The 24,412-nt window shown below is 41.4% G+C and overlaps 1 protein-coding gene across 2 annotated transcripts in view; it reads left to right on the plus strand.

Moving 5' to 3' along the window:
- Window positions 1-23,676, plus strand: part of LOC106945149 (teashirt homolog 1-like) — a 202,801-nt gene extending 179,125 nt beyond the window's left edge. For both annotated transcript variants that reach the window (XM_015028611.1, XM_015028610.1), the window contains one exon: window positions 20,171-23,676. In XM_015028611.1, coding sequence (XP_014884097.1) covers window positions 20,171-23,493 — 3,323 coding nt within the window. In that variant the 3' untranslated portion in view covers window positions 23,494-23,676. The remainder of the gene's footprint in view (window positions 1-20,170) is intronic.
- The last annotated feature ends 736 nt before the right edge of the window (window positions 23,677-24,412 follow it).

Here is a 24,412-nt window from a genome sequence, read left to right on the forward strand (position 1 = left end):
AGCGGGCACGGGAAATTCTGGGGGCTGCTCACTGGCAGCGGGCACGGGAACCTCTGGGGTCTGCTCACTGGCAGCGGGCACGGGAACCTCTGGGGGCTGCTCACTGGCAGCGGGCACGGAAACCTCTGGGGGCTGCTCACTGGCAGCGGGCACGGGAACCTCTGGGGGCTGCTCACTGGCAGCGGACGCTGGAACTGGCGGAGGTGGAGTGAACGGTGGAGGTGACGGAGCTGGAACAAGTGAGGTATGTGTTTCTTGAATGAAAGACTCGTAGAGTTCAAAAACTATTTCCAATATGGCCGGTTGGTTCTTGAACTGATGCATGAGGTGGAGGTAATTCGGTTCCGTGAGGGCGTTCCAGCTTACTGTGTCCATGATGGTGGTAGCGTTCCTCATCTCGGTCTGGTCGGGTCCTTCTGTCAGATGCGGTGTTTTGGTGGCGAGAACGAAAGCAGGAGACCCAGATGATGATGAATTTAATGATGAGAAGCTCAATACAGTTCAGAACAGGCGGCACGGCAGAGAGTTTAGCATCAGCTAAATACCGGTAGCAACTGATAACTGAAGACTGAAAAACAAGAGCTAAGCAAACCAGGACTTATCAGTACGACTGGAGAGCATAAACGTGCGACATGTGACAGTAGACGTACGACGAGGATCTGACGAGGAACACAGACAGCAGGTGGGACTAAATACACAGGGAGGGTAATCAAGGAATGAGACACACCTGGGAAGCAATCAACGGGGAAGACGCAGAAACAACAGAGACTCAGGACAGATACTGAACACCGAAAAACCTTAAAATAAATACACAGAAACACGGATCATGACAATATCATCTTATCGGTGTGAGAAACAGGAGCTGAGATTAGTTTTTCAACTAGTGCACGCTGACAAACCTGAAAGCCTTCTTTAAGCGACTGCACTTGCTGTAAAAAAATAATCTTAATTAAATATAAAATCTGACGCTGGTGGAGAATAAAGACGTGTTTTTTTTTGTTTTGTTTTTTTAACAGAGCACTTTGTGCATGTCGGGAATGTTTAATTAAACTTTGTCAAACTAAACAAGATCAACGAGCTGAATTGCTTTCACTGATTAACATCACGTTCATCAAGTTCAGTCAATTAGCCCATCACCTTGTTAGATTTTCTGCTCCTCTCGGTGTTTAAACTTCAACAGGCAGACAGAGACGAGTCGCAGGCGGCGAGGAATCCACCGAATTAAGGTCCCTCAGCTGCTTGCTCTATTTGCTCTGTAGTTCAAAAACTGCAGCAGTACAAGTGTGTACAGTTATGAATACTTTATAAGTCCTGTTGTTAGAGCAGCTTTGACTTTTTCTGACATTATAGATTAAAAGAAAACAGCTTTTCACCAGGTGATTTGAAGGTGTGATTCCCAAATGATGTGTATGTGTGCATGTGCATAAAATATTAAACATATTTTCAGAAGAGGACAAAAAATAAAATAAAAATACAGGAACATAATTGTTCTACGGAGGTTTTTTATGCACTTGCGGAATCTCCTGTTCCTCAGACAACAGCCTTAAAACAGATGGAGCAATGCTGCAAAGACGCACGCCTGGTGGACGGCGATTTTAATTACTGGTCCACAAAGAAAATATGGAGCCTTACAGTCCTTACCTCTTTCTGAGGAAGAAGGGAGAACAGAAGAGTACAGGGAGACATTTTGTATTTTTTTACTTTTCATTTTGCTGTTGAATATTTTTGTTCTGTTTTTTTTTTTGTGTGTGTGTGTATGTCTCTAGCTTTCTGTATGCAGGATTTGTATACACCACAGACAAGATTTCTCTAAAAGAACAATATCGGGGAAAGTGTTTTCAGAAACATTTAAATGAACAGATCATGCATGGATTGGCTAAAAACTTAAAGACACTAATAAATTTGATGGCTTTTCAAGTAACTATGATAACACTACACATACTGAGATCTGAGATGTGCATGAAAATTGGCAGATTTATTACAAAGTGCTTGGAAATCTGTACAAGAAAGCAGCAATAAAATATCATAACATTAAAATATAAGTAAGAGAAAACAATGGGGAAATAATGCCTACAAAAGATGTGAGACTTGAACTGAAATTTAAAACTCTTAAGAGCACCAACCATTCACAATGCACTCAAAGCTTCACTCTAAAACAAGAATGTCCAAAGCAAGGCCCAGAGCCATTTGCTGCCCAATTTTGTGTGACCCACACAAATTGAGCTGATGCCGATGTGACCAAGATTTTCAACACCAAATGACATTTTTCTTAAAATGAAGAAAAAAAAAAGTTCTCTTTTTCAATGACATTTTTTGCTCGCATTATGATTCCATGGTAAGCAGGACAATTAACATTCAGAAGGTACATTTTCACAGATGTATCGACATTCCCAACTCCAAATGTCACAGTTTCTTGATCCACAACTCATGCTAGGATACTATTTTCCATGTGCCACAATTTTACGGCCTGAACACCAGTGATCTATCGGGCTAGTTGGATGGTTTTTAGTTCTAGTTTCAGCCTCATCTCATTTAAACGATAGTGGCCCAAATGCTAAACACAGGAGCTTGGGACCGTTTTGTGCAAGAGGTAAAGAAATAATGGCATTCTGAATGTGTCATAGTTAGTCATGGAGTCCCACAGGGTTCTCTACTAAGACCAATAAAGTTTGCCTAGTACATGCTTCTCTTTTTACAAAATTAAAAATGAATCATGTACTCTTCCTGTGCTGACTTTGTTGACACTAACTAAGGGCAGAAAACATTATATAGTATATACTTTCAAAGATAACCTGCTTTTGTTTGGGGCGTACTGCATCTTCAAATATGGTGAAGGGAATTGTTTGCATTCTGACTTGTTAACCGTGTCACGATTAGAACAACATGGTACTTCAGTTTTTTTCTGGAATATTTTGTTTTCTGTGTGGATATATGTCTTAAATGGAGGAAGAACAATCACAACCCATGGTCTAAGATAGTAGAATTACTCGGAATTGTAAATAAAAACATGCATCTTTGCTCTGGTTGTTTGGTGATCAATTATGTACAGAGAAACTGAGTGTCTCCAAGACCGGGGCCAGAGAGCCAGACGGGGCCGAGCAGAGCGCCATTGTATGTGTGAAAGAAAAAGAAGCTGTAGAAGGATGGTGTATAAGAGGTTGGGAGAAAAGGAGAGTGACAGCAGACAAAAAAAAAGAGCAGGGAGCCAAGGGGAGGGAGGAATGAGGGAGTGGAAAAAAGAGGAGGCAAAGCAACAGAGGAGTGAAAGAGAAATGACTTGAGGGGTTGAGGGATGGAGAGAGAGGTGAATGAAGCGGGAGTGAAAAGTATCAGGGCAATGAGGAAGAGAAAACAGAGTGAAAGCAGTTGGAAAGCAGTGGAGAGAGAGAGGAAAAGAGGGAGGATGTCACCCATGGCTGCCACTCATCACTCACAGCTTAATGACGCCGTTTTTTTTCTCTTCCCCCCCTTCTCTCGTTTCTTCTCTGTGGGAGAGGGGGGGAGGAGAGAAGGGAGTTCGGCCCGCACCCAATCAAACGGGGTCGAATAGAGTTCACCACCTCCAGGTGGGACCGTCCTCCACCAGGGAAATGTTTGTGTGTATGTGCTGTGGAAAGAGATAAAAAAGTCTCTAGACCAGGAGATCAGTTTTAAAAGCGATTCGAGGGCATTTTTAAAACAGGAGAATTGCAGCTGCGATGAAAGTCAGGTACCGGATTAACACAGTGATTCATATCTCTGTGGTCTTTAAACGTAGCAAACCTTTTGTTTTCGTTTTGTGTGTTCGATCCGTCAGTAGCAACGGCCCAGTTGCTGGTATCAAGATACCCTGAGGGTTTAAACGGCAACAAAACCACCAGTATTTTACGGTATAATTTCTATGGTCCTTCTTGCATATTATTGAAACAGACATAAACCATAACAGATCCGTAAACAGCAGAAAAAAAATCTCAAGTTTCCCCAAAAATTACATATTGAAAACTGCAAAAGTTTTGAGTCCTGCTTTGGTTTAACGTCCTTTTTGTGGGAAAACAGAGAATTAAAAGAGTGATCCGGTCTTCCTTCAGCTGCTAGGAGCCCCTCCCCAACCTGTTGATAAACCGCTGTTCAGTGGAAAGTATAGGATGGGTAATGCTATAGCTAACATAATGCATGTTAGCAGCAGGAGGATTAATTGTTGGTTTTCTGTTTAAAATAAAAGCACCACATACATTAGTTGTAAGGTTTTGTCCAAATATTGTGAAATCGTGATACTTCAGCTTCATGAGAACCTCATTCTTGTGTGACAAGCTGCAAATACGTCTTGGACTTTTGCATATTTGTGGACGTTTATGTCTCTTGCAGCAGGAACTTATGTCTGCTCGCTTCTTGCTTGACTTTATGCATCTGCATGACTGTTTAGCTCCTCTTGTCCTCTCACTCATTCCCGTTTCTGGGAAGCATCAAGCGTTTGAAACTCAAATGGCAGGATTTCTTCTCTCCTTAGCTCTCCTCCTCACACCAAATTTGGGGAACAGCTGGGCCGGTCATGACGATGATTTGTCTCCCTCCACCCGTCCGCCTGACAGGTTGAGAGCATGCACGCAAGATTGTACGCACTTGGGGAGACGCAGACACTAGCTAATGAGCACAAACACGCGCGCGCACACAATTAAACATCCTCTCTGTGGCGCAGACAGACAGGCACAAACACGCGAGTACACACTTGCGCAGACACAAAAGTAGACACCAGAAATAAGGGGCCGTTTTCTCAGGGTGCTGCCAAAACATTCTGATTTCCTCTAGCCCAAGCGGCCATACATCAGCTCGGGGCCTCCCAGCCCGGATGGCAGGGGCTGACAGGAATGACATGTGTCATTTATCACACGGGGGGCGCCAGGCCTCAGGAAGAGAACAGACCACTTTGTGACAAAGCCCTCCACGAGCTCTCCTCCACTCGCAACAAGGCGAGTTTGTCATGGGACAGACACTGACAAATCTGCGGAGATGGAATGCACATGGATACACGCTGACACGACATGAGAGGAGAGGAAACACACACTGTGAGATGCTCGCCCAGGGATCACGCACTGTATCCGAGCTGCCTTTTGGTTCGAGAAAAAAAAAAGCCAGTTTGCTGTGTTTAAAAAAAACACGAATATGTTCTCGGTGTATTCTTGAGGAAAAAGACCAGTGAGATAGCACACCACTTTTTGCAGTGTTGGTAAAACTTGCAGCAAACTCAGAAATTATACTTGACCTTTTGGATAAAATTGCAAAGAAAATCTTGCAGTTTTTTTTTGCAAGATAATAAAGCATCCTCTCAGAAAGGAGGCATCAAACATGTGCTTGACAAAGCAGTTTTTAAGAATGACCATAAGAAAAGGATAAATAAAAAAACAATACTACTAATTTTGAGGACTTATTTACATCTTTTTTTTAGAATTTATTGCTCATAACATCGAACAATTAGGCAAAAAAAATTCTGTGGCAAAAATCAATCAAATACAAATCTGACAAATGATTCATACTCAGGTAGCAAAATTTGCATCATTCCTGTCTTGCAGATGACATGGACAGACATATTTTGCCAAATCTGTTTTAGTGTAGCAATTTTTTTTTTTTATAAAGCATCGTCACCATGTTGGTGTGGAGGGTAAACCTATAGAGTTGAACACTTTGGTGTTTATATATAAAAAAGATACTTTAAATCTACTTTAGCGTAAAAGTTAAAAATCAGTTTTTGTGAATTTAATATGCTGGGAAATTATCCTAAAACATTGCTTCCCACACATACTCTCATGTTTCCTCTTAACTTGAAAAGCTTGATCTTGTTTCCAGTTGCAGACCCACCTTTCTTAATGAAAAGTCACGTATGCTAAAATGAACTCTATTGCTGTCTTGTACCCATGCCACTTCACACACACACACACACACACACACAATCTGTTTTTCTTCTTCATTACGTCTACCTGATCTTCATTCTTTCCATCCCTCTGTCGTGATCCCTCCTCCGTCCCCCTTTTACTCCTTCCACAGACGGCTCATTTCTCTTCATAAGCCTAATTTATTTTCTCTGCCAGATGTAACCTGACAGCCATCAGTCTCTCTCTCACTGACACGCACACACACACACACATGACCTCCTGACATGCAGACAAATACACTAACATGCACAAATGCACACCGCCCCCTTCTCGCTTTTTATTCATTTACCTTGTCTCTATTAGACACACACACACACACACACACACACACACACACACACACACACAGACATAGCCCTTATTACCTCACACTGTTCTGAGGTAAGCTCTGCAGTCACATACCCTCTGTTTTACCCCTGTCCTCCTTCTCCCCCTCCTTCCCCTCCAAAAGAACCCTCCCATTAACATTACTGAAGATGGATGTGTCTTCATAGCGGAGATTGATTGCGGATACAGAGTTATGGTGCCATTTATGTGTGCGAGTATGTGTGCGTTAATGCTAGATGGAGGGCACTTTGGGAGGCGGCGTTGGGAGCAGAAATGTGAGGGAGGTAGGCTTTTCTCTCGTTTCCAGAACCTTCCAGCCGTTCGTTGTCTGTCCACAGTCTGATATTGTGCTCTGTTGAAGGATTTCTTCCTCCCTTCCTGCCTCACTTCATAACCATAGTGCACAGATACTCTCTCTCTCTTTCTCGCGCACACACACACACACAATTAGGCTGAGATGTCTGCTGATACAAGTCCACTTTAAGAGCCCACTTTATTATTTACTGACTCTCTCCAGGGACCCCGTTTCTTGCCCTCTCCTCTGCTACTATCTTTTGTCACTTTATTGCCACGGTAATCAGAAGTAAAAACTCCACAAAACCCTGCATGCTCGAACCTTCTGTCTGGTGCAGCTTATTCCTTTGATTCTATGTTTTTTTATTATTATTATTTTGTTTTTATACCCCTGTGCTATTCATCATACTTAAATCCTAAGCCAGTGCTGAAATGAAACAGTACAACTTTCTTTAATGGAGCGCCAAACTTCAGGCGCTAACTCAATGCCAGAGCGGATGTAATGACAAAGAAAACGTGGCGATGTAAAGGATAATGGTTTTGATGGGGCACAATTGCAGGAACTTCCCCTGGTGATAACTAAAAGCACTAAAATATTTGCTTGTCCAGAGTATCCTCCAGCCCAGGAGTGACTTTATAGGTTTCTAAAGTTATTTTGTGTGTGTGTGTGTGTTTGCTTGTCTGCAAAGGGATTGGTATCAAATCTCTGAGGTCTGGTTCTCACCAAGTCCACTGTGTTGACTTTGTGTATCTTGGCATATTTGAGTTGTTTCTGATTGGCACACAGAAGAAGATGAGGATGGAGGAAAAACTGGTAACATGTCTTGTCAAAATAAAAGCGTGTGTGTTTGTAATTCAAGCGCGACTCATGATTTGAAGAGTCTTCTGTATTGGGGCAAAAAAATCTAGTTATTTAGCTTAATTTGCTTTATTGTAACACAATGAGATGTTTTAAGGAGCTAAATTAGACTCTAGTCATGACATTGGGAATATGCATTTTTACGTGGAGCTCATAATTTTCTTATTTATTTGACTCTTGAACAGTTTAGGGCCAGAGCTTTGAAAACAGTGAATTTAGTTGTTTTAAGTGGGCTTGTCACATTCAGGGGATTTCCTTTCAGGGACACAGTAAAGCCACTGTTTTCAGCTGCGTCGACTTGACTGCCGCAGCACGAACCCACTTGATAAGACCGTAAAGTAGAACCCTATGATATCCGCCTTGTGGGAAAACCTGCCAAAATTTGATGGATTTGACAAATAAATTGGTATTAGAAGTAAAACACGGATCTTTGTAAAAGAAAACCCACATCTACCTTTAAAAAAAAATCACAAACTAAGACTCAGATTCAGCATTTGCATCTGCTACGTTTGCACGAGAACCAATGTTTGTAAATCCGTCTGATTCACAAAATCCTCAAAAAGATTGGTCTTGTTTTCAAATTTGCTTGCAAAAAAAACTCTCTCTCTCACTGTTTGCCCACATTTATCAGATTCTTTGTGCTGTTTACTCAAATATCCCCATATTTATATATGTTTGTGTTGATTACCAGCAGAGCAGAAAAAGCGTCAAATTTTCCAAGACTAGTGGTGTTTGCCACACACAGTTGGCAAAAAGAAATCCGAGCCCCTCTATTTTCTAGTTTATTGTGTCACACAGTTGCACATGCACGCTCTCTTTTGCTTCTCTGCAGAGAGAGACGCAACAGGCACCAGGGGAGAAAAAACAAAATAAATAGTTTGAGTCAAGAAAATGTGTATTTGAGTTGGATTTTCGGATGACAAACTGGCACAGTAGTATTTAGCATTATAATATCTTCTTCAAGTATAAGCCCAATTGCCTCATCATAGAAAATTATTCTCCTGATCTAAATATTGCCTAAAATCCAACACATTAATAAAAACTAGATACGATTAGCTACCCTAGGCCGGCTATAAACGTCTTCCTGAAGAGTTCTCTAAAAGGAACAGACCCACAAAACATGTCTCCTTTCAAAAAGCAGTAAATCCCCATCTCTGTCGGCTTGAGATTCTCAACAAGTAAAAATACCCCTGCTCCACAGTGCCATGGTATTCACACAAAAATTTCAAACATAAATATATATCTTCACCTAAAAAAAACAAACATTTTTTATCCAGACTAAATATTTAACAGAGTCACGTAATGTAGTCACAGTGTTCAAACGTTTGTCGCAACCGGGCGATGTTTCTCGATGTCGTTCTGCTCTTTATAGAAAACTCAGAGTTGATGCAACTGGTTGAATTAGTGAGGCCTTCTGCTCATGTAGCTAGCCTGCAGGTAACAAACGCGTTACTAATGTGGTTTTAGGCAAAATGTCTTGATTTACAATGAAGGGCGGTGCTTCTCTAGTATTCAAACTATGAGAATAGCAATTTTTAGCAATCAGAAATATTTTCCTATAAAAACAGACAGAGGTAAAGTGGACTTTCCCTCTTTCAAGCAGTAGCACTGTCCTACTTTAACTTGCTGCACTCTGTACAGTTCAAACTATTTATTTTTTGCTTTCTCGTTAAAACGACTTTCAACTATAGGAACCATGTGACCGTCTTGAGAGATTTTAAATCCTTTTTTTATATTCACACCAATAATAGCCCCGAGCCAATTGCTGGTATAAGATGCACTGTTTAAATTCTGAGTAAGGCTACACATTTAAGAAACACAAACTTTACTGATGAGCGAAACAAGGCCAGCAAGTCACCAATACAAAGAAACTAAAACAACTCAATGGTTTCTCTATGCGTTGTTGCTCCAAGAGCAAACATTTGACAAACAATCTAACATTGATCAGCGCCGTAACAGAAAGTCTTCACCCCATTAATCTGGCTCTCACATGTTTATTAGCTTCCTAATCTTTTCCATCTACTCTTAAGAACCAAATACCTCATGAAGATGAGCAGATGAAAATCTTGCTGTGCCACTTTCTGTTACCGCGGCAGTAGGGTGTCTCCTTACTGCTGAGAGTAAAGGATCACATTCATGTAAGAGTGTGTGTGTGTGTGTGTGTGTGTTTTTCCCTTTCCCCCTGTGTCTCAGTTGGTTTTCAATGTTTTGTTCCTCAGTGGTGTACAAAGTGGATGGCCTTTGTGAATTGAGGGGAGGGCTGACAGTGCAGAGAACGTTGATTGATGGCTTATTGTGCAACTGGGCTCAGCTAGACCAAACTGGTTAGGTTTTGACCCTGTTTTGGCCTCGTGCTCTCTTGGTTTCTTCTCCTGGCGTTCTTTTTCCCTTTTCATTTTCTTGTATCTTACAGTCCTGCCTCTGTCAATCTCTCACCACAAACAAATATGCTCTTTTTTTTTTTTTTTGCTGCTCTAAACTCATTGCCGTTGCCATTATTCTTTGTCTGCTGTTTTTTCTCTTCCTTCCTTGACCCACTTTGTTTGTCAGAGATCCTCCAGGACAGATTTGATCCCATGAGTCATTCCATCAGGCTTCATTTTACAGCCCTTATTCATGACTTTTCTGCCATAAACACTTCCCTCCTAACTAGTTTTAACCTGCAGATGGACCACACAGCTCCCCCACACATAAACACATTTTCTAATTTTAATTTATGCACACCAGCTAAGACTTTCATCCCGTGTATTTTTTAGTTGTTTTTTTTTTTCTTCCCTGCAATGATTTTCCTGCCTCTCTTCACCACACCGCCATAGTGATTTATGGTAATTATCCATCTTTGGGGTCATCCATCAAGTGGTTGTTGCTACGCGATGAGAGCAGCTGTTGTTTAGTCGGAGGGGGAAGCTCCACTGTCGGGGTTAATGCAGGTGAATTCAAAAGACGGCATCTATGCAGAAAGCATGAAACTGTTATTTTGTTAGTACCTCAGATTTGTGGGCCATTTATTTTTGATTTAGACTGAACAGCTTTATAGGCCTGCAGTGTCCATTGTCAATTAGGCAGAGAAGCAGCAATTTGCAAAAGTACCTCATCCCTGTTTCATGTTTTGTTACGCGACACCCATAAACCTCAGTGTACTACGGTTAAGATTTTATGTAATGGCCTCCAAATAAAACCTGAAATGTGTGACCTGCATATATATTGTATAATAAGTTCCTTTTACACTAATACCCTTAAAAACAATGCGGCCAACTAGAACCACAAGTCATCTTTTTAGTAAACAAACTCCACCTGGTTATAATTTAATCTTAGCTGTTGGGTTTAGTGAGCAAAGAGCATAATGAAGACCAAGAAACACAAAAGGCAGGTCAGGGAGAAAGTTGTGTAGAAGTTAGATTATAAAGCAATTTTTCAGTTTATCTTCTGAAAATGTAAACAGTAGCTCTGGAGGAGCTGCAGAGATTCACACCTGAAGTGGGGGAATCTGTTCACTAAACTACCATCAGTCTGTTAAAAAGGAACAAGCCTGAAGAACATGTATTGAAAGTTTGATAAAAGTCATGTAGGGGGGGCACAGGTGTAGCAGAGAGTAGGGCAGATGATCACCTTTGACCTGAACAGCAACTAAACGATACAATGTAACAGTTTCGGTCAAACCATACTGTGTTAGTGTGGCTTAGTCAAAGTCCAGACCTAAATCAAATTGAGAACCTATGGTATGAATTGCTGGTCAAAGATGTCCCCCTTTCAGTTTGACCAAGCTTAAGCTATTTTATAATAAATACGATTCTTCGTCTGCATATTTGCAAAACTGGCAAAAATATACCACAACAGATTTTCAGCTGTAACGGGGGAATCTACAGAGTTTTGCATAAAAGTGTCAGGGAATAATTTCTGTTTAGTTTTTGTCAAGGATTTTTTTTTGAAAATCACATATGCAGTTAACTTCATTTATATTATGCACTACTTTTTGTTCGTCTCTCAGAAGAAAAAAAAAATGTCCCAATAAGTCACACGTGTAACATGGCAAACGTGGAAAGGTCCAAAGGGTGTGAATACTTTAGCAAGGAGCTGCACACTTTGCTAAATATAAAACTACCGAATCAACACACAAAGATTTGTAATACGAGCTAAAATTTAAGGCAGTGTAAGCGAAACCCCTGTTTATAATGAAAATATTAGATATGGTGAGGAATCTGTTCAACAAATACTATGTGCCTATGTTGAGTCACCGCTTGGCGCAGGTTGAATAAACCACACTCGCATCATTGTTAATTAGAAGCAGTAATGCTTTATCCATACTCTTGCTTTGAAGGCGAACCAGATGGTTTAAAAAAAAAATAAAATGTCTGTGCAGCACAAGAGCAGCGTTCAGGAGGAGGTGGCGGGGGGCTTGGGGCGCACGGCGGTGGTGAGCGGAGGTTGGCAGGAGAGTTGAGCAGAAAGGGCTGGAATCTGTTGCGTCGATGATCTAACGGCTGTTGTTTCATCTCGGAACAAGTGGGCACTGACAGTTCAGGGAGAAGGTGATTTATAGACCGCAGTCACTGTCATGGGGCATCAGAACTGCCTGGCAATTCAAGGAGGTGGAGGGGAAGGAGTTCATTTCATCACTGATTTAGTCGTTTTGTGTCTTTCTAATTCTATGTAATTGATGAAGGTAATCCAGGGGGAATCTGAGATGTCGGAATGATTTAAAAAAGCTTTTAGCAAAATTTGCTCCCATAATTGCAAAGGTTTTTTTTTTTTTTTTTTTTTGTGGAGTTTTATTTGTAGCTGATAATCTTCTTGCAGCAGTGATGATGAACATAAACTCATACAGACGCATAAAAAATTATGTCTCAGAAAGACAAGGAGAGCAGGTTCTCGTGCCAAAAGTAGTGCAGCAACCCACAGACCCCTCATAAAAGAGACTGATGAGACTGAAACAGCATAAATGCACAAGGAGGATGATGCCAAGTACACCAGACACATGCTCGCTCCTTTTAGTATCATTTTTCAGAGCAAAATACAATCTCTGCTTTCAGCACAACAAGGTGTATATTAAGGAAAGGGCACGTATCTGCAATTAAGCCCACAGTTATTCATATATTTGAATGAGATTTAAGATTATTTCTATTCAAGCCTATATTTTGAATAGATATAAAAGATAACAGGCAATGAAACTTTAGAAAAAAAAATTGTTCCTATTTAGAATCTCCCAAATAATTTGCCTTTTTTTTCCCTCTCCATCTCTGATTGGCTCGGATCTGTAATGGGCAGGTCAAATACTGCAAAAATCAGTTTCTGTTTCCTATTGAATAAATGCAGAAGAACTCTAAACATTTTCACTCTATGAAAGCATCAATACTTTTATCCACCTTTTCTGAGCGCAGTAAAAATCAAATAGAGGTTTTACACAAGTGGAGCTAATCTAGCAGTTCATTTTCTGCTGAATTCAAAAGTACAAGCTCTATCAAATAACTTGCAGCACATAGTTTCTCCTTTTTTGTGTGTTGCAGTCCCTAAAAATCAGTTGAATTTAAAAACAGCGTGTCAGACTTGTGCAAAAAGAGTGAGGAGACAGTGAGCAGGCAACTACCATGTGGCTAAAAACAACCAGCAAAAATGCATTTTCCTTCTGTGCTACATTTTCATTGGTAATGATTTACTGGTTTCAAATTGTTACTTTTAAAATAGTTATGTCCTCTGCCAGTCTTTACGAACAACAGCATATAAACTTTGTTTTTCTCTACCTGAGTCGTTTTAATTTCTTTGCTCTATTGATTCATTTACAAAACTGAAGATCTAAAATTTTGAAAAGGCATTTTTCTAGATGTTAGTATTTGATATTTGCAATTTAAATGAGCGTTTGGTTGATAGTTTCATAGCTCCTGTACTCTTATAATTTCTTACCTTTATTTCATATTTTCAGCATATTTTTTGGGCCTCTGTTTTATTTAAAAACGTGTTTTAACTTTGTGAAACACACTGATAATATCTCTGACGAGTTTATTTAAATAAATTAGCTGCTTGATCGTAAATAGCAGAGCAGTTTGCCAGCATGCTGCACTAATGCTGCAACGTTTCTGCTCTGTTTTAAATAGATTTAATAACTTGATTTGTAATGCATTTTAAAATCTTGTTTAAAGGAAAAGCTGCCTTCATAGACTTACAGTTTTGATTTGAATGCTGTAATCGTTATTTGTTAGTCATAATGGAGTGTATCTGACGACGCCAGGGAGCTTCAGCATCCAATCCAATCTCTTTCACCATTCACATCATGAACAATTAGAAGATTGTTAGGAAAACCTTATTAACTTCATCTAAAACATAATGTGCACGTCCTGTAACGCAGTTTTGCAAGGTCGGAACATGAAAAACGTACAGAAATCAGAAAGTGAAGTTTTCTCAGGGACTTTCATACAAACATTTAAAGATACCCTAAAACTCTAATTACTGCATTTTTTTTTTTTATCAATTCAGTCAGCTTATATAAAAATAGAATAGTTGGCTGTCGTACAGCGACCACTGTGAGGATGAGGCTGCACTGGCTGTTTTAATTTCCCCAACATAGCAGAACTGTGGAGACTGATGGTGGATTTGTACAACACATGAGCTACAGGAAAGCCCAGAGCTGTTGTGCCATATGGTGGACCGCTCCATGTGGGTTGATGGGGAGATGTAGGGGGGCGGGGGGGGAGAACACTAAGGTAAGCTTTTACATGTCTGGTCAAAGAAGTTGTGGATTAAATTATGGCTGCACCAGTGCAGCTTTACAGCATGTAGGAACGTAGTCACAGCTAAAATATGCCATAAAAGAGCTTTTTGTCGCAATAAAATCCTCTTCATTATAGGTATTTTGCAGATTCCATCCAAATGTTTTGAGCCACTCAAGGGGCGCGGGAAAGATTAAACTGATTTGACGGGTAATAAATCTCGCTGAGGACAGGCTGCTGGTCTGTGCCAGTTTGCGCCGATTTGAACCGTCGTCAGAGAAGTCCAAAGAGAGTGTCAGCTCCTATGAAACCACAACCGCAAGTTCTGCATTGAAAGGAGAAGCAAGAATGCACAGAGTGAAGGGGAGAGTGGGGAGGAGACAGATATTGCCCGACATACTAAGCATTACCATAATTGGCTTTTCTACATGATAGGACAGAGGAAATAATAATGTCATTTTATTTACAGCCTTCTCCCCGCCCGAACACGCACACACTCATGCACACCGCGCAGGTCAATGACACACACTGATCAGGCCTGTCCAAAGCCATCAGAGGTGAGTGGCAGGGAATGGAGGGACCGGTGACAAAGCGAAACGGTAGAGAGAAATAAGACTGCCACGCCGGAGCTGCCGCTTTGAAGGGCCGCTAAACGCTGTGAGGGAGCCTCGCCGGCCGCCCCGCCGCAGATGCAAGCGCTCGGCACGCGGGGTAAATCAGCAGGGTGAAGGCTGCTGGAATTGGACATTAGCACTGCAAATGAGAGCCGGGATTGCCCTCTTCTCTGAGACAACATGAATAAATGAGAAAGGCTTAAAGGGGGGGAAGCGTGTGTGTTGTGTGAGTGTGTATACCGAAGAGAAAAGAGAGGGAAAAGAAGCCGGGTTGAAGTTGTCAGGGCCACGTCATGGTCAGGTTACCCTGTATCTTGAAATAAGGCAGATGTCCGTAATGAACGTTGAGCTCAATAAACTGAATTGTGGCAGTTTTCAACTTGAAGGACGTAGATCAGACACTCAAGTACTTTGCACAAGTTTAAGCGCATCCTAAGCATTGGAGTGCTTAAGTGAAAGGAAAGCAAATATGTGGTGCAAGTTGTCTTTCCTGTCATTATATTGCTTTATTGACATTTTCTACCTGCGATGAGCCTTAGGACTCCCACAATATAATAACCTTGTATTAGTACAGCAGCTGTGCAAAGATTTACTAAGAGAACTGATATTGTGATCTAATTTTATTTAAAACACAAAAGCAGTTGTTGATACTGGTGCTAGAAAATATTAGTTCCTCCGGGTGTTTGCTACTTTCTGCTGCCGCTAGTCTGGTGGAGTTGAGTGGGAGAGGGGTGGGCTTTGGCGTGGGGGCTTGGCTGGGGGAGCCGGAGCTCCAGGACAGAGCTTTGGGTAAGTTGGTGGCGCATTGCATGACTGGGCGTTGAAGCAACCCTGAACGGCTGCCATTGGAGATTCAAGGATTCCTCAAAACATGCATGAATGAGTCAAAGCAACATTCCGGATTTGTGTTTGATGAGGGAATGATGTTATAGCATAATATAAATCTTAAAAAAGTCAATACCATCCCCCTGCAAATCTTAAATAAAATATAGAACTAAGTTTTAGTTCATATTAACCCTTCCTGTCCTGCTCTTTGGAAGGTAATGCATCTTCAACACGCTGATATTGTTGGGTTTGTTGTCAATCAGCTGCTGCTGCTTCTTCTTTAGCAAACATGGTGCTGGTATCTTTTCTACTCATTTTAAATTTCTGTTGCTTTAGTAAAAGTTTAGTATCCACATCAATACTGTCTTTGTTTCAGCAATATTTCCAAGTAACAAAATGTAAGGGAAAAGTGCAGTAACTCTCTTACACCCGACAGACTGGCAACTCTGGGCAAGGGCGAAGGTCTGCGCTCTGTCCCTGTTCTCCAAGCAGCTAGAGAATATCTCTCTGACTCTTTCTTTTAACAACTTATTAAACAGATCTTCAATAGCAGAACCGTGACGACAAAAACCTGCAGCATTTCTGAAATGGTATGTAGGTAAAACTCTGGGATGCCTTGATACAGAAAACAGAACCGTAGCTAGTTCCACTTTAACAGGCAATATAACGCCATATACAAAAGCAGTCCTGACTAAATAAACATATAATAAGTCAAATTTAACAGATTTTTTTTTTATTTTTTATTTTTTTTACAGATCAAAACTATATTGGATAGTGCTGTAGTTTAAATCAAGGGCTTGAGGATATTTTTTTTTTATTTTACCCGGTATGGTGAGAGCAAATTTGCTTTACAGGAGAGATTAAAACTGTCCTCGTTACATCTCTGGGATCTCAATAAGTCCTCACTTCACTCTGTCTAGCATTTTGTTTCTACTTTTCATGGATGAAATTTTTACATGCTTTTTTAAAAGCAATAGGCCCGACAGATCTTTTCCTCTGGCGAGGAATGCAGTTTTAGGGAAGAAGGCCTGATAGTTTGCATGTACATGTGTGCATATGTCACTGTGGCTGGGGGGGGGGGCTAGAGGGAGGAGCTGTCCTACTGTGGTGTCACCTGTCTGCAGCAGGAAATCCTGGACTCTCTGGGCACAACAATAGTGACAGGCTCCTCTCCAGACACAGATGGCTTCGCTTTCTTCCCCCTCGCCCCCCACCAGCCACATTGCAGCTCTGCTTGCACCTGACACACTGTGACACCTAGAATACACACAAACACGTGCAACGCGCACCCACAACTGATCGACCACACCTGTGGTGGCATGCTCTTAGAAACTTGAACTTGCATTGAGAAGATGTAATTATTGCCACCATTTTACGATTCTTTATGCTTTTGAGCAGTTAAACTTGATGCCGTTTGATTTCTTTATGTCAGATACACTCAGACACACACACACACACACACGCACACACACCTCACGTTCGTAAGCCTAAACACATCTTTCTTTCTCTCTTTTCAGAACTTCTCTTTCGCCTATCCTCCCTGACAGCACAAAGTGGGCTTACGTTTTTGACTGACAACCACAACAGACACTTTTCTCCCCCCCGTCCTTCCCCTCCAGCCTCCTGTTTTAATCCCCTCCCCATCCCGCTCTCCCTCCTTCTCCCTGCTTCCTCTTTTGTTCTGAGTGACGCTCGAAAGCCGCCGTGTCAGCATCTTTTCCATCTCTGATTGCCTTATTAGCCGGCGGTGGCACCCGCAGCTTTTCTGACACAGATGGTGAAGGAAGAGGAGGAGGCTCGAGCAGGGGTGAAAAGGGAGAAAAAAAAATGGCTGACTTGTGTTTGTTGTTGTTGCTTTCTCCCCCTCTTCCTTCCCTCCCATCGCTTTTCTGGCTTGTTTGTGTGGACACTGACACCTTGGGCTGACACTTACATACCTCTGACACTGATGCCTGTCAGGGTAACATACAGAGGATGGCAGGGGAAAAAGTAGACTTTAATGTTGGTGTGCTGGTCGGGGTGTGTGTGTGTTTGTACTGCTGTCAGGTTTCTCCCACTGTTTTGTCTTTACTCTCCCCCTTTGACTTTGCATCAATTTCAATACAGCGGGTTGCATGTTGATGAGGGAGCATGAGGCGAGTCCAAAGAGTCACAACTGCTTAGCAAAATGTGAAAAGATCGGAATAACAGATTATATTTTGTAATCAATTCTCACAATGTGTAACAAAGGGGCAATGCAAGTACATGAGAGTAGCAACATTTATACATGAAGTGGTTTAAAGTGCTTTTGAGGTAAAGAGAGGAGTATAGGTAAAATGCACTAAAAACAACATTAAGTTAAAATATGTTTCCTCTCAGGTTTAGTTCTTGGCCTGTAAACACTGACTGTACTGTGATCCATTGAACTGGTGTTGTTTATAACTTTGGCAACATCATTTTCGGTAAGCTGATTGAAGTAAAAGTAAGAAGTAAGATAATTGAAGTAAAACATTAGATCATTTTCCTGTGTCCCTTTTGGCAGGAAGTCCCTCCTTCTGGTTAGCATATTAGTCAACTTAAGTAGTTACAGAGTAATTGAATGTTTTAAAATTAATCCTCACTCCATAAATACGTCCAGGTTTCTTGCCTGCTTTGGCTTTGAACCTCTTTGAGTTTAGTTACGCGCCGATGTCTAATTTTGCTTTGTTGGAATCAAAAACGATGTATACGGTTTTTTTAATGTGAAGGTGTGTCAGTAGTGCATGTAAGCAATGTTATACTCTACAACCTGAGCAAGGGGGAACATATAAGTGTTATATGGAATGAAAGTGGTCCAAGGATGCAGCCTATAGGAATCCACCTTGTCATCTCTGTTTGTTCCAACATGTAATGGCCAAATTTAGCACAGTGTTTGGTATTTGCCAGATGAGATCCAACTAATTTACTACTGTATAACACCAACCCATTTTCAAGTTGATCAATCAGTATGTCAAACATGGGTGCTGTGGTGGCACGGGGGCAAAGCACGACCCACATATTGAGGCCTTGGTCCTCGTGGCGGCGGTCGCACATTCAATTCCCGGCCTGGCGACATTTGCCGCATGTCACCCCCCTCTCTGATTACCCTGTTTCCTGTCGAACTACTTTCAAATAAAGGCCACAAGAGCAAACAAAACCTTTAAACAATAAATAAATATGTCAAACGTAGCCTAGAGATTCAACACCACCAAAACAGAAGCCCTATAACGATACAGTATACCTTTGTGCGATAAATTTCTCTAGATTATTGTGAACTCAAGATCTTTTGAAAGTGTTTGTAGCATTTTAAAAATAATTATTGCCTTTGTGTTTACATTTAACTATGTGTTTGTAAAAGTACATTTGCTCTTCCAGTTTAGTGAGATCATAAAATTACAAAAATAGAGAAACGATGAAATATGACATTTGCCAACATTTGCCGTTCCTGTTGAAGGACTCTTCTGAAGACACACAGGCATACACCAGGTGTAGCCATCACTGTTCAGACATAGCAGCAATTATCATAGCAGACATACACTGTAATTTTGAAGAAGAAAGTGGTATTGATGTTCTTTTTTCCCTTACACACACACACAGCCAGGTGTAAGACCTAAAGCTTATTTCACAGAAGTTAGAGCACCTAGCAAACATCAGGCATTATGTCCATTCTGATCATAGGATAGAGAGCTACAAGCAGTCTGAAGGTGACAACATATCCGTCACCTCACTTGAGACTGATTCTGGCACTTTAGACAAGCATCTAATCAGGGATGGGTAAAGAAACCTTGGCATTTGTAACCCTCTTCGTTTTGCCATCTGTGGATTGAGCTTCACTGCGAGCATCATCCTTCATTTGGTAGAAGAAAAAAAAAATGTAACCTAGGTCATCACAAACATATTTTAACACAGCTATATTTGTAAAATGTATAGGCATTTGCTTTCATAAAATGATATAACTTGGCAGTCTGAGCACACAGGGAGCAGAGGCAGTAACAACATGTCTTCTCATGTCCACTGGCCGTTTCCTAACATCACGCTGGGAGGACTTCCACAGCTGATGCCAAGTCGACTCCAGCCAAGCGTGGCTTGGCAAGACTGATACTGCTGGCATTTTGTTCCACTATTCCTAACTTGTTAATACATAGCATGAAGAAATTTCAGCAAATAAAGGGAAGTCAAGAACATACTATGAACAGAAAACATATAGACCGCCCAGCGATATGTTGTTTTACCGTTTTCATTCCTTGTGCGATTGTATAATCAAGGTTTCATATATTAAAAATAAAGCAATATGCCTGCTTAAAATCCACAGTAAAAAACCCTCATGAGTCAATGACAAATTTTCTTTAAAGTAGAACAATTATGTTATTTGCTTTTTTGAATAAACAGAAGAATGTTATTGCACTCCTTTACTCAGACAAATTTAATAACTAAAACATAATTTAAAAAAAATATTTTGTTCATAATGTTTTAGTTATAGAGAGGAGTGAAGAGGGTTAAAGGTCATTGTCAAGTTGTGGATGTTTGCCACTTTATTATCACAAACCTTTTTCGATTTTAGGATTATTGCCTCCACCACCCACTCAGGGTGTTCTTGTCAAAAATATTAGCATCTAATATCCTTCTTCCCTCTTATTTGTCTTGCAGCTTATGGACCAGAGGATGAGTTTAAAACAGGGAAAACTGATGAAGAAGAGCACCTCCTGGACGATGGCCTTTCCCTCGATGGTCAAGATGCAGAGTTTCTCTTTAATGACGACGAGGAGCCGAGAGAGCATTATAGCTGCCAGAACTCTCCACTTAGCAATGGCACTAACCAAGATGCTGGATATGCTTCGCCACTCAGTACCACCAGTGACCAACTGGTGGACCTTAAGACCACTGCTTCCTCCTCCAGCGATCAGGAAAAGCTAGAGGAAAAGCTTGGTGAAGGTACTGAGTCGATAAATGGCCTCTCTCTCCAGGACAGTCTGACAAAAATGAAAGCCGTCTATGCAAACTTGATTTCAGATGCCTCCTGGTCCAGTATTGCCCTGGACATGCTTAAAAGTAAACAAGGGAACAATTTGGCAGCTAGCAATGGGAGTGGTAGCAGCTACAAAGGCAGCAATGGGTTCCTGAATAGTCACAGTTCTAGCAACAGCCATGCGAAGAGCAGATGTAGCGACACCCCAGTCACCACTCACTTAAACAGCAGCAGCACAACCGCAAAAACAGTATCGAGCAACAGCAACACTGGCATCAGCTCTGCAAGCACTGGAGGATTAGCATACGACTGGCATCAGGCAGCTTTGGCTAAAACTCTTCAGCAAAATCCGTACCAACTTCTCCCTGAGCCAAGCCTCTTCAGCACCGTGCAGCTTTACAGGCAGAACAACAAACTGTATGGGCCGGTTTTTACTGGAGCCAGCAAATTTCGGTGTAAGGACTGTAGTGCCGCCTATGACACCTTAGTTGGTCTGACTGTGCACATGAACGAGACCGGCCACTACCGCGATGACAACAAGGATCCAGAGGATGATCGGAGCAAGAAGTGGTCCAAGCCGCGCAAGCGTTCTTTGTTGGAGATGGAAGGCAAAGAAGATGCCCAGAAAGTTCTTAAATGCATGTACTGTGGCCACTCTTTTGAATCCTTGCAAGATCTTAGTGTTCACATGATAAAAACAAAACACTATCAGAAAGTGCCTCTAAAAGAACCAATGCCAGCCCTTACCTCGAAACTGGTGCCCCCGACCAAAAAAAGAGCATTTCAGGACCTGATGTCTCCAAGCTCACCAGAGTCTGTGTCTTCGGGTATATTCCTAGGAGACTCTCCAAAAGACCAAAAAGCAGCTAATCCCTACGTCACTCCTAACAATCGATATGGCTACCAAAATGGTGCCAGTTATACCTGGCAGTTTGAGGCACGAAAGGCACAAATTCTCAAATGCATGGAATGTGGAAGCTCCCACGACACACTACAACAGTTGACAGCCCACATGATGGTCACAGGACACTTTCTGAAAGTTACAAATTCAGCCTCTAAAAAAGGCAAGCAGTTAGTTTTGGATCCTGTTATCGAGGAGAAAATTCAGTCAATTCCTTTGCCTCCTACCACGAAACGTCTCCCGGCACCCAACGGTAAGCCACAGCCGGACTCCCCGTTGCAGCCCTGCAGCCCGGAAGACAGAAGTGAAGAAAAGAGAGATGACGAGACAGAGGAAGAGAAGTTTGAAGTGAGAGAACCTGAGAAAAAAATTAAAGAGGAAAAAGAAGACCCTACTGAGAAGCCTGTAAAGACCCGATCTTATCAGTATCTTACAGAAGAGGACTTGGAGGAAACACCTAAGGGTGGCTTAGACATATTAAAGTCTTTGGAAAATACAGTCTCAAGTGCAATCAGCAAGGCCCAAACTGGAGCACCAACATGGGGCGGATACCCCAGCATTCACGCTGCTTATCAGCTCCATGGATCCCTGAAGTCTAATTTGCCCTCTTGTGCATCAGTTCAACCTCTGTTCAGTAGTTCCAGTTTGAAGGTAATGTCCTCCGACATGGGTTCTCTGATCCATTCACCAAATAGCCCCTCTCCACCTCTTAGCCACAAAAGCAATGTGTTGGCTATGGAGGAGCTGGTGGAAAAAGTGACAAGGAGTGGTTCCACCAATGACGGAAAAGAAGACAAACCGTGTGAGAGTAAGTGCATGTCTGCAAAGTCACCACTGCAAAATCCCAAGGCCAGTGCAGAAGCTCTGTCAAAAGTAATGCAAAGCTCTACAGTTGAAATCCCTATTGATCTAAAAGGTAAAGAAGAGCTACCTGAGCCCAAAACAGAAGTAAAGATCAAAGCTGGGCATGACTCACCACAAAAAACAGGTAGCAATGGCTGCAGTAGCCTCAGCATTATCACCGATCACTTGTCTGAGCAACCTCTCATCAGCCCTCTCAGTGCTTTGCAGTCTGTCATGAACAACCACTTGGGGAAAGCTACAAAAGTTCCCAGACCCTCTGTGGACCCATTCGCAATGCTTTATAAGATGAGCAGTTACGCCCAGAGTAAGCAAGCAGAGCCGGCGAGTCAACATCGTAACGATGAATATGATCAGCCCATTGACTTGACAAAATCCAAAAGCAGCAGCAATATCAGTTCAGCTAAAGCTAGTCCTACAACACCAAACAATAGTAACACAAATAGTGTCAAAGCAGCTTTTAGAAATTTCTCATCGTCATCATCATCATCTCCGCCTCTTCGAGAAAATGCTTTGATGGATATTTCAGACATGGTTAAAAATCTCACAGGCCGTTTGACACCAAAGTCTACTACGCCGTCCTCCGTCTCGGAGAAATCCGACATGGATGGCTTTACTTTTGACGACAGCATGGAGGAGCTGTCTCCTATCCAAAGAAGGAAAGGCCGACAGTCGAACTGGAATCCCCAGCACCTCCTGATTCTTCAGGCTCAGTTTGCTTCTAGTCTTCGAGAGACACCTGAGGGAAAGTTCATAATTAGTGACTTGGGACCCCAAGAGAGAGTCCACATCTGTAAATTCACTGGTCTTTCCATGACCACTATCTCACATTGGCTGGCCAATGTAAAATACCAGTTAAAGAGGACAGGCGGAACAAAATTCCTCAAAAACATTGATTCCGGCCAACCTCTGTTTTTGTGTAGTGACTGTGCTTCCCAGTTCAGGACTCCCTCGTCCTACATTAACCATTTGGAATCCCACCTGGGATTCACCCTAAAGGATCTCTCCAAGCTTTCCGTAGACTTACTTGAGCAGCAGGCAGTGAGCAGAATTGAGGACAAGACGTTTACGTCCTCTGGACTTACTGAAGATGACTCTGGCTCAGCATATCAGTGTAAACTGTGCAACCGGACATTTGTGAGTAAACATGCAATCAAATTGCACCTTTGTAAAACGCACGGAAAGTCGCCGGAGGACCATCTCATCTTTGTGAAAGAACTTGAAAAGTTAGATAAACAGTGAAATCAGTGATAATTTGACAGATTTCTGTTGCACTAAATCTCCCAAGTCTCGATCTGTCAACACAGATAGTGCCACAACTCTTAACACAAACATGAGGTTTCATACCTCATATTCTAGTTCTAATCATTTGGTATGTTTTGAATTAATAGCGCTTTCAGTGAAGCAGCTCAAAAAAAAAAAAAACAGATTGTAAAGGTTCTATTTTCACTGACACGACTCTACAGATTGGTGCAACAAACATGGCACTATACAGTCATTGAGTGATTGTTGCTTCATCAATGCACTGCATTTTATCTGAGCCTTTCACAGCCGTCTGTTGTTTTGAAACTGACCCATGCTCTTGTGTTCATCACTGTTTCTGAAGAATTGTTTTTGAATGAATATATTTCACCATTACTTGCATATTATTTATGAAGCTGTGCATGTTTTCATGTAAAGCATTGGGTACAGTAAGTCTGGTTGCATCTTATTCAGAATGACTTGACTGATGTCCCTGTTGAACAAAGTTTGGGGAAAAAGATACTTGTCTAAAGTTGGATGGTATTCTAAAATGTTTCTGCACTTTCAGTGAGTGTGAACCAATGAAGAAAAATTTGATGGAAAATAAAAAAAAAAAAAAGATCAAGTTTGGTTTTTAAGGCCCTTAATCACACTGTATTATTGTTTGCCATTATACCACAGATATATTACAAATGCCTGTTTTTCCTCAATTAAAAAAATATTTTAATGTTCTCTTTTTAACATGTACAGTACTTACTAAGTAGTCCGCCAATTTATCATGAAGGAGCTAAGCTTGTAAAGTTAACGAAGTTGAAAATTTAATGTGTAAATAATCAAAAAAAAAAAATGTATGTTGGCATATCTTGCTACTTACAAGTTCAGTATTATTTGTACTCTGTGCATTTTTACAGTGTTATTT

Source organism: Poecilia latipinna, unplaced genomic scaffold, assembly GCF_001443285.1.
Source record: "Poecilia latipinna isolate Pla-1442-1.1 unplaced genomic scaffold, P_latipinna-1.0 Scaffold130, whole genome shotgun sequence".
NCBI classification, from domain to species: Eukaryota; Metazoa; Chordata; class Actinopteri; order Cyprinodontiformes; family Poeciliidae; genus Poecilia; species Poecilia latipinna.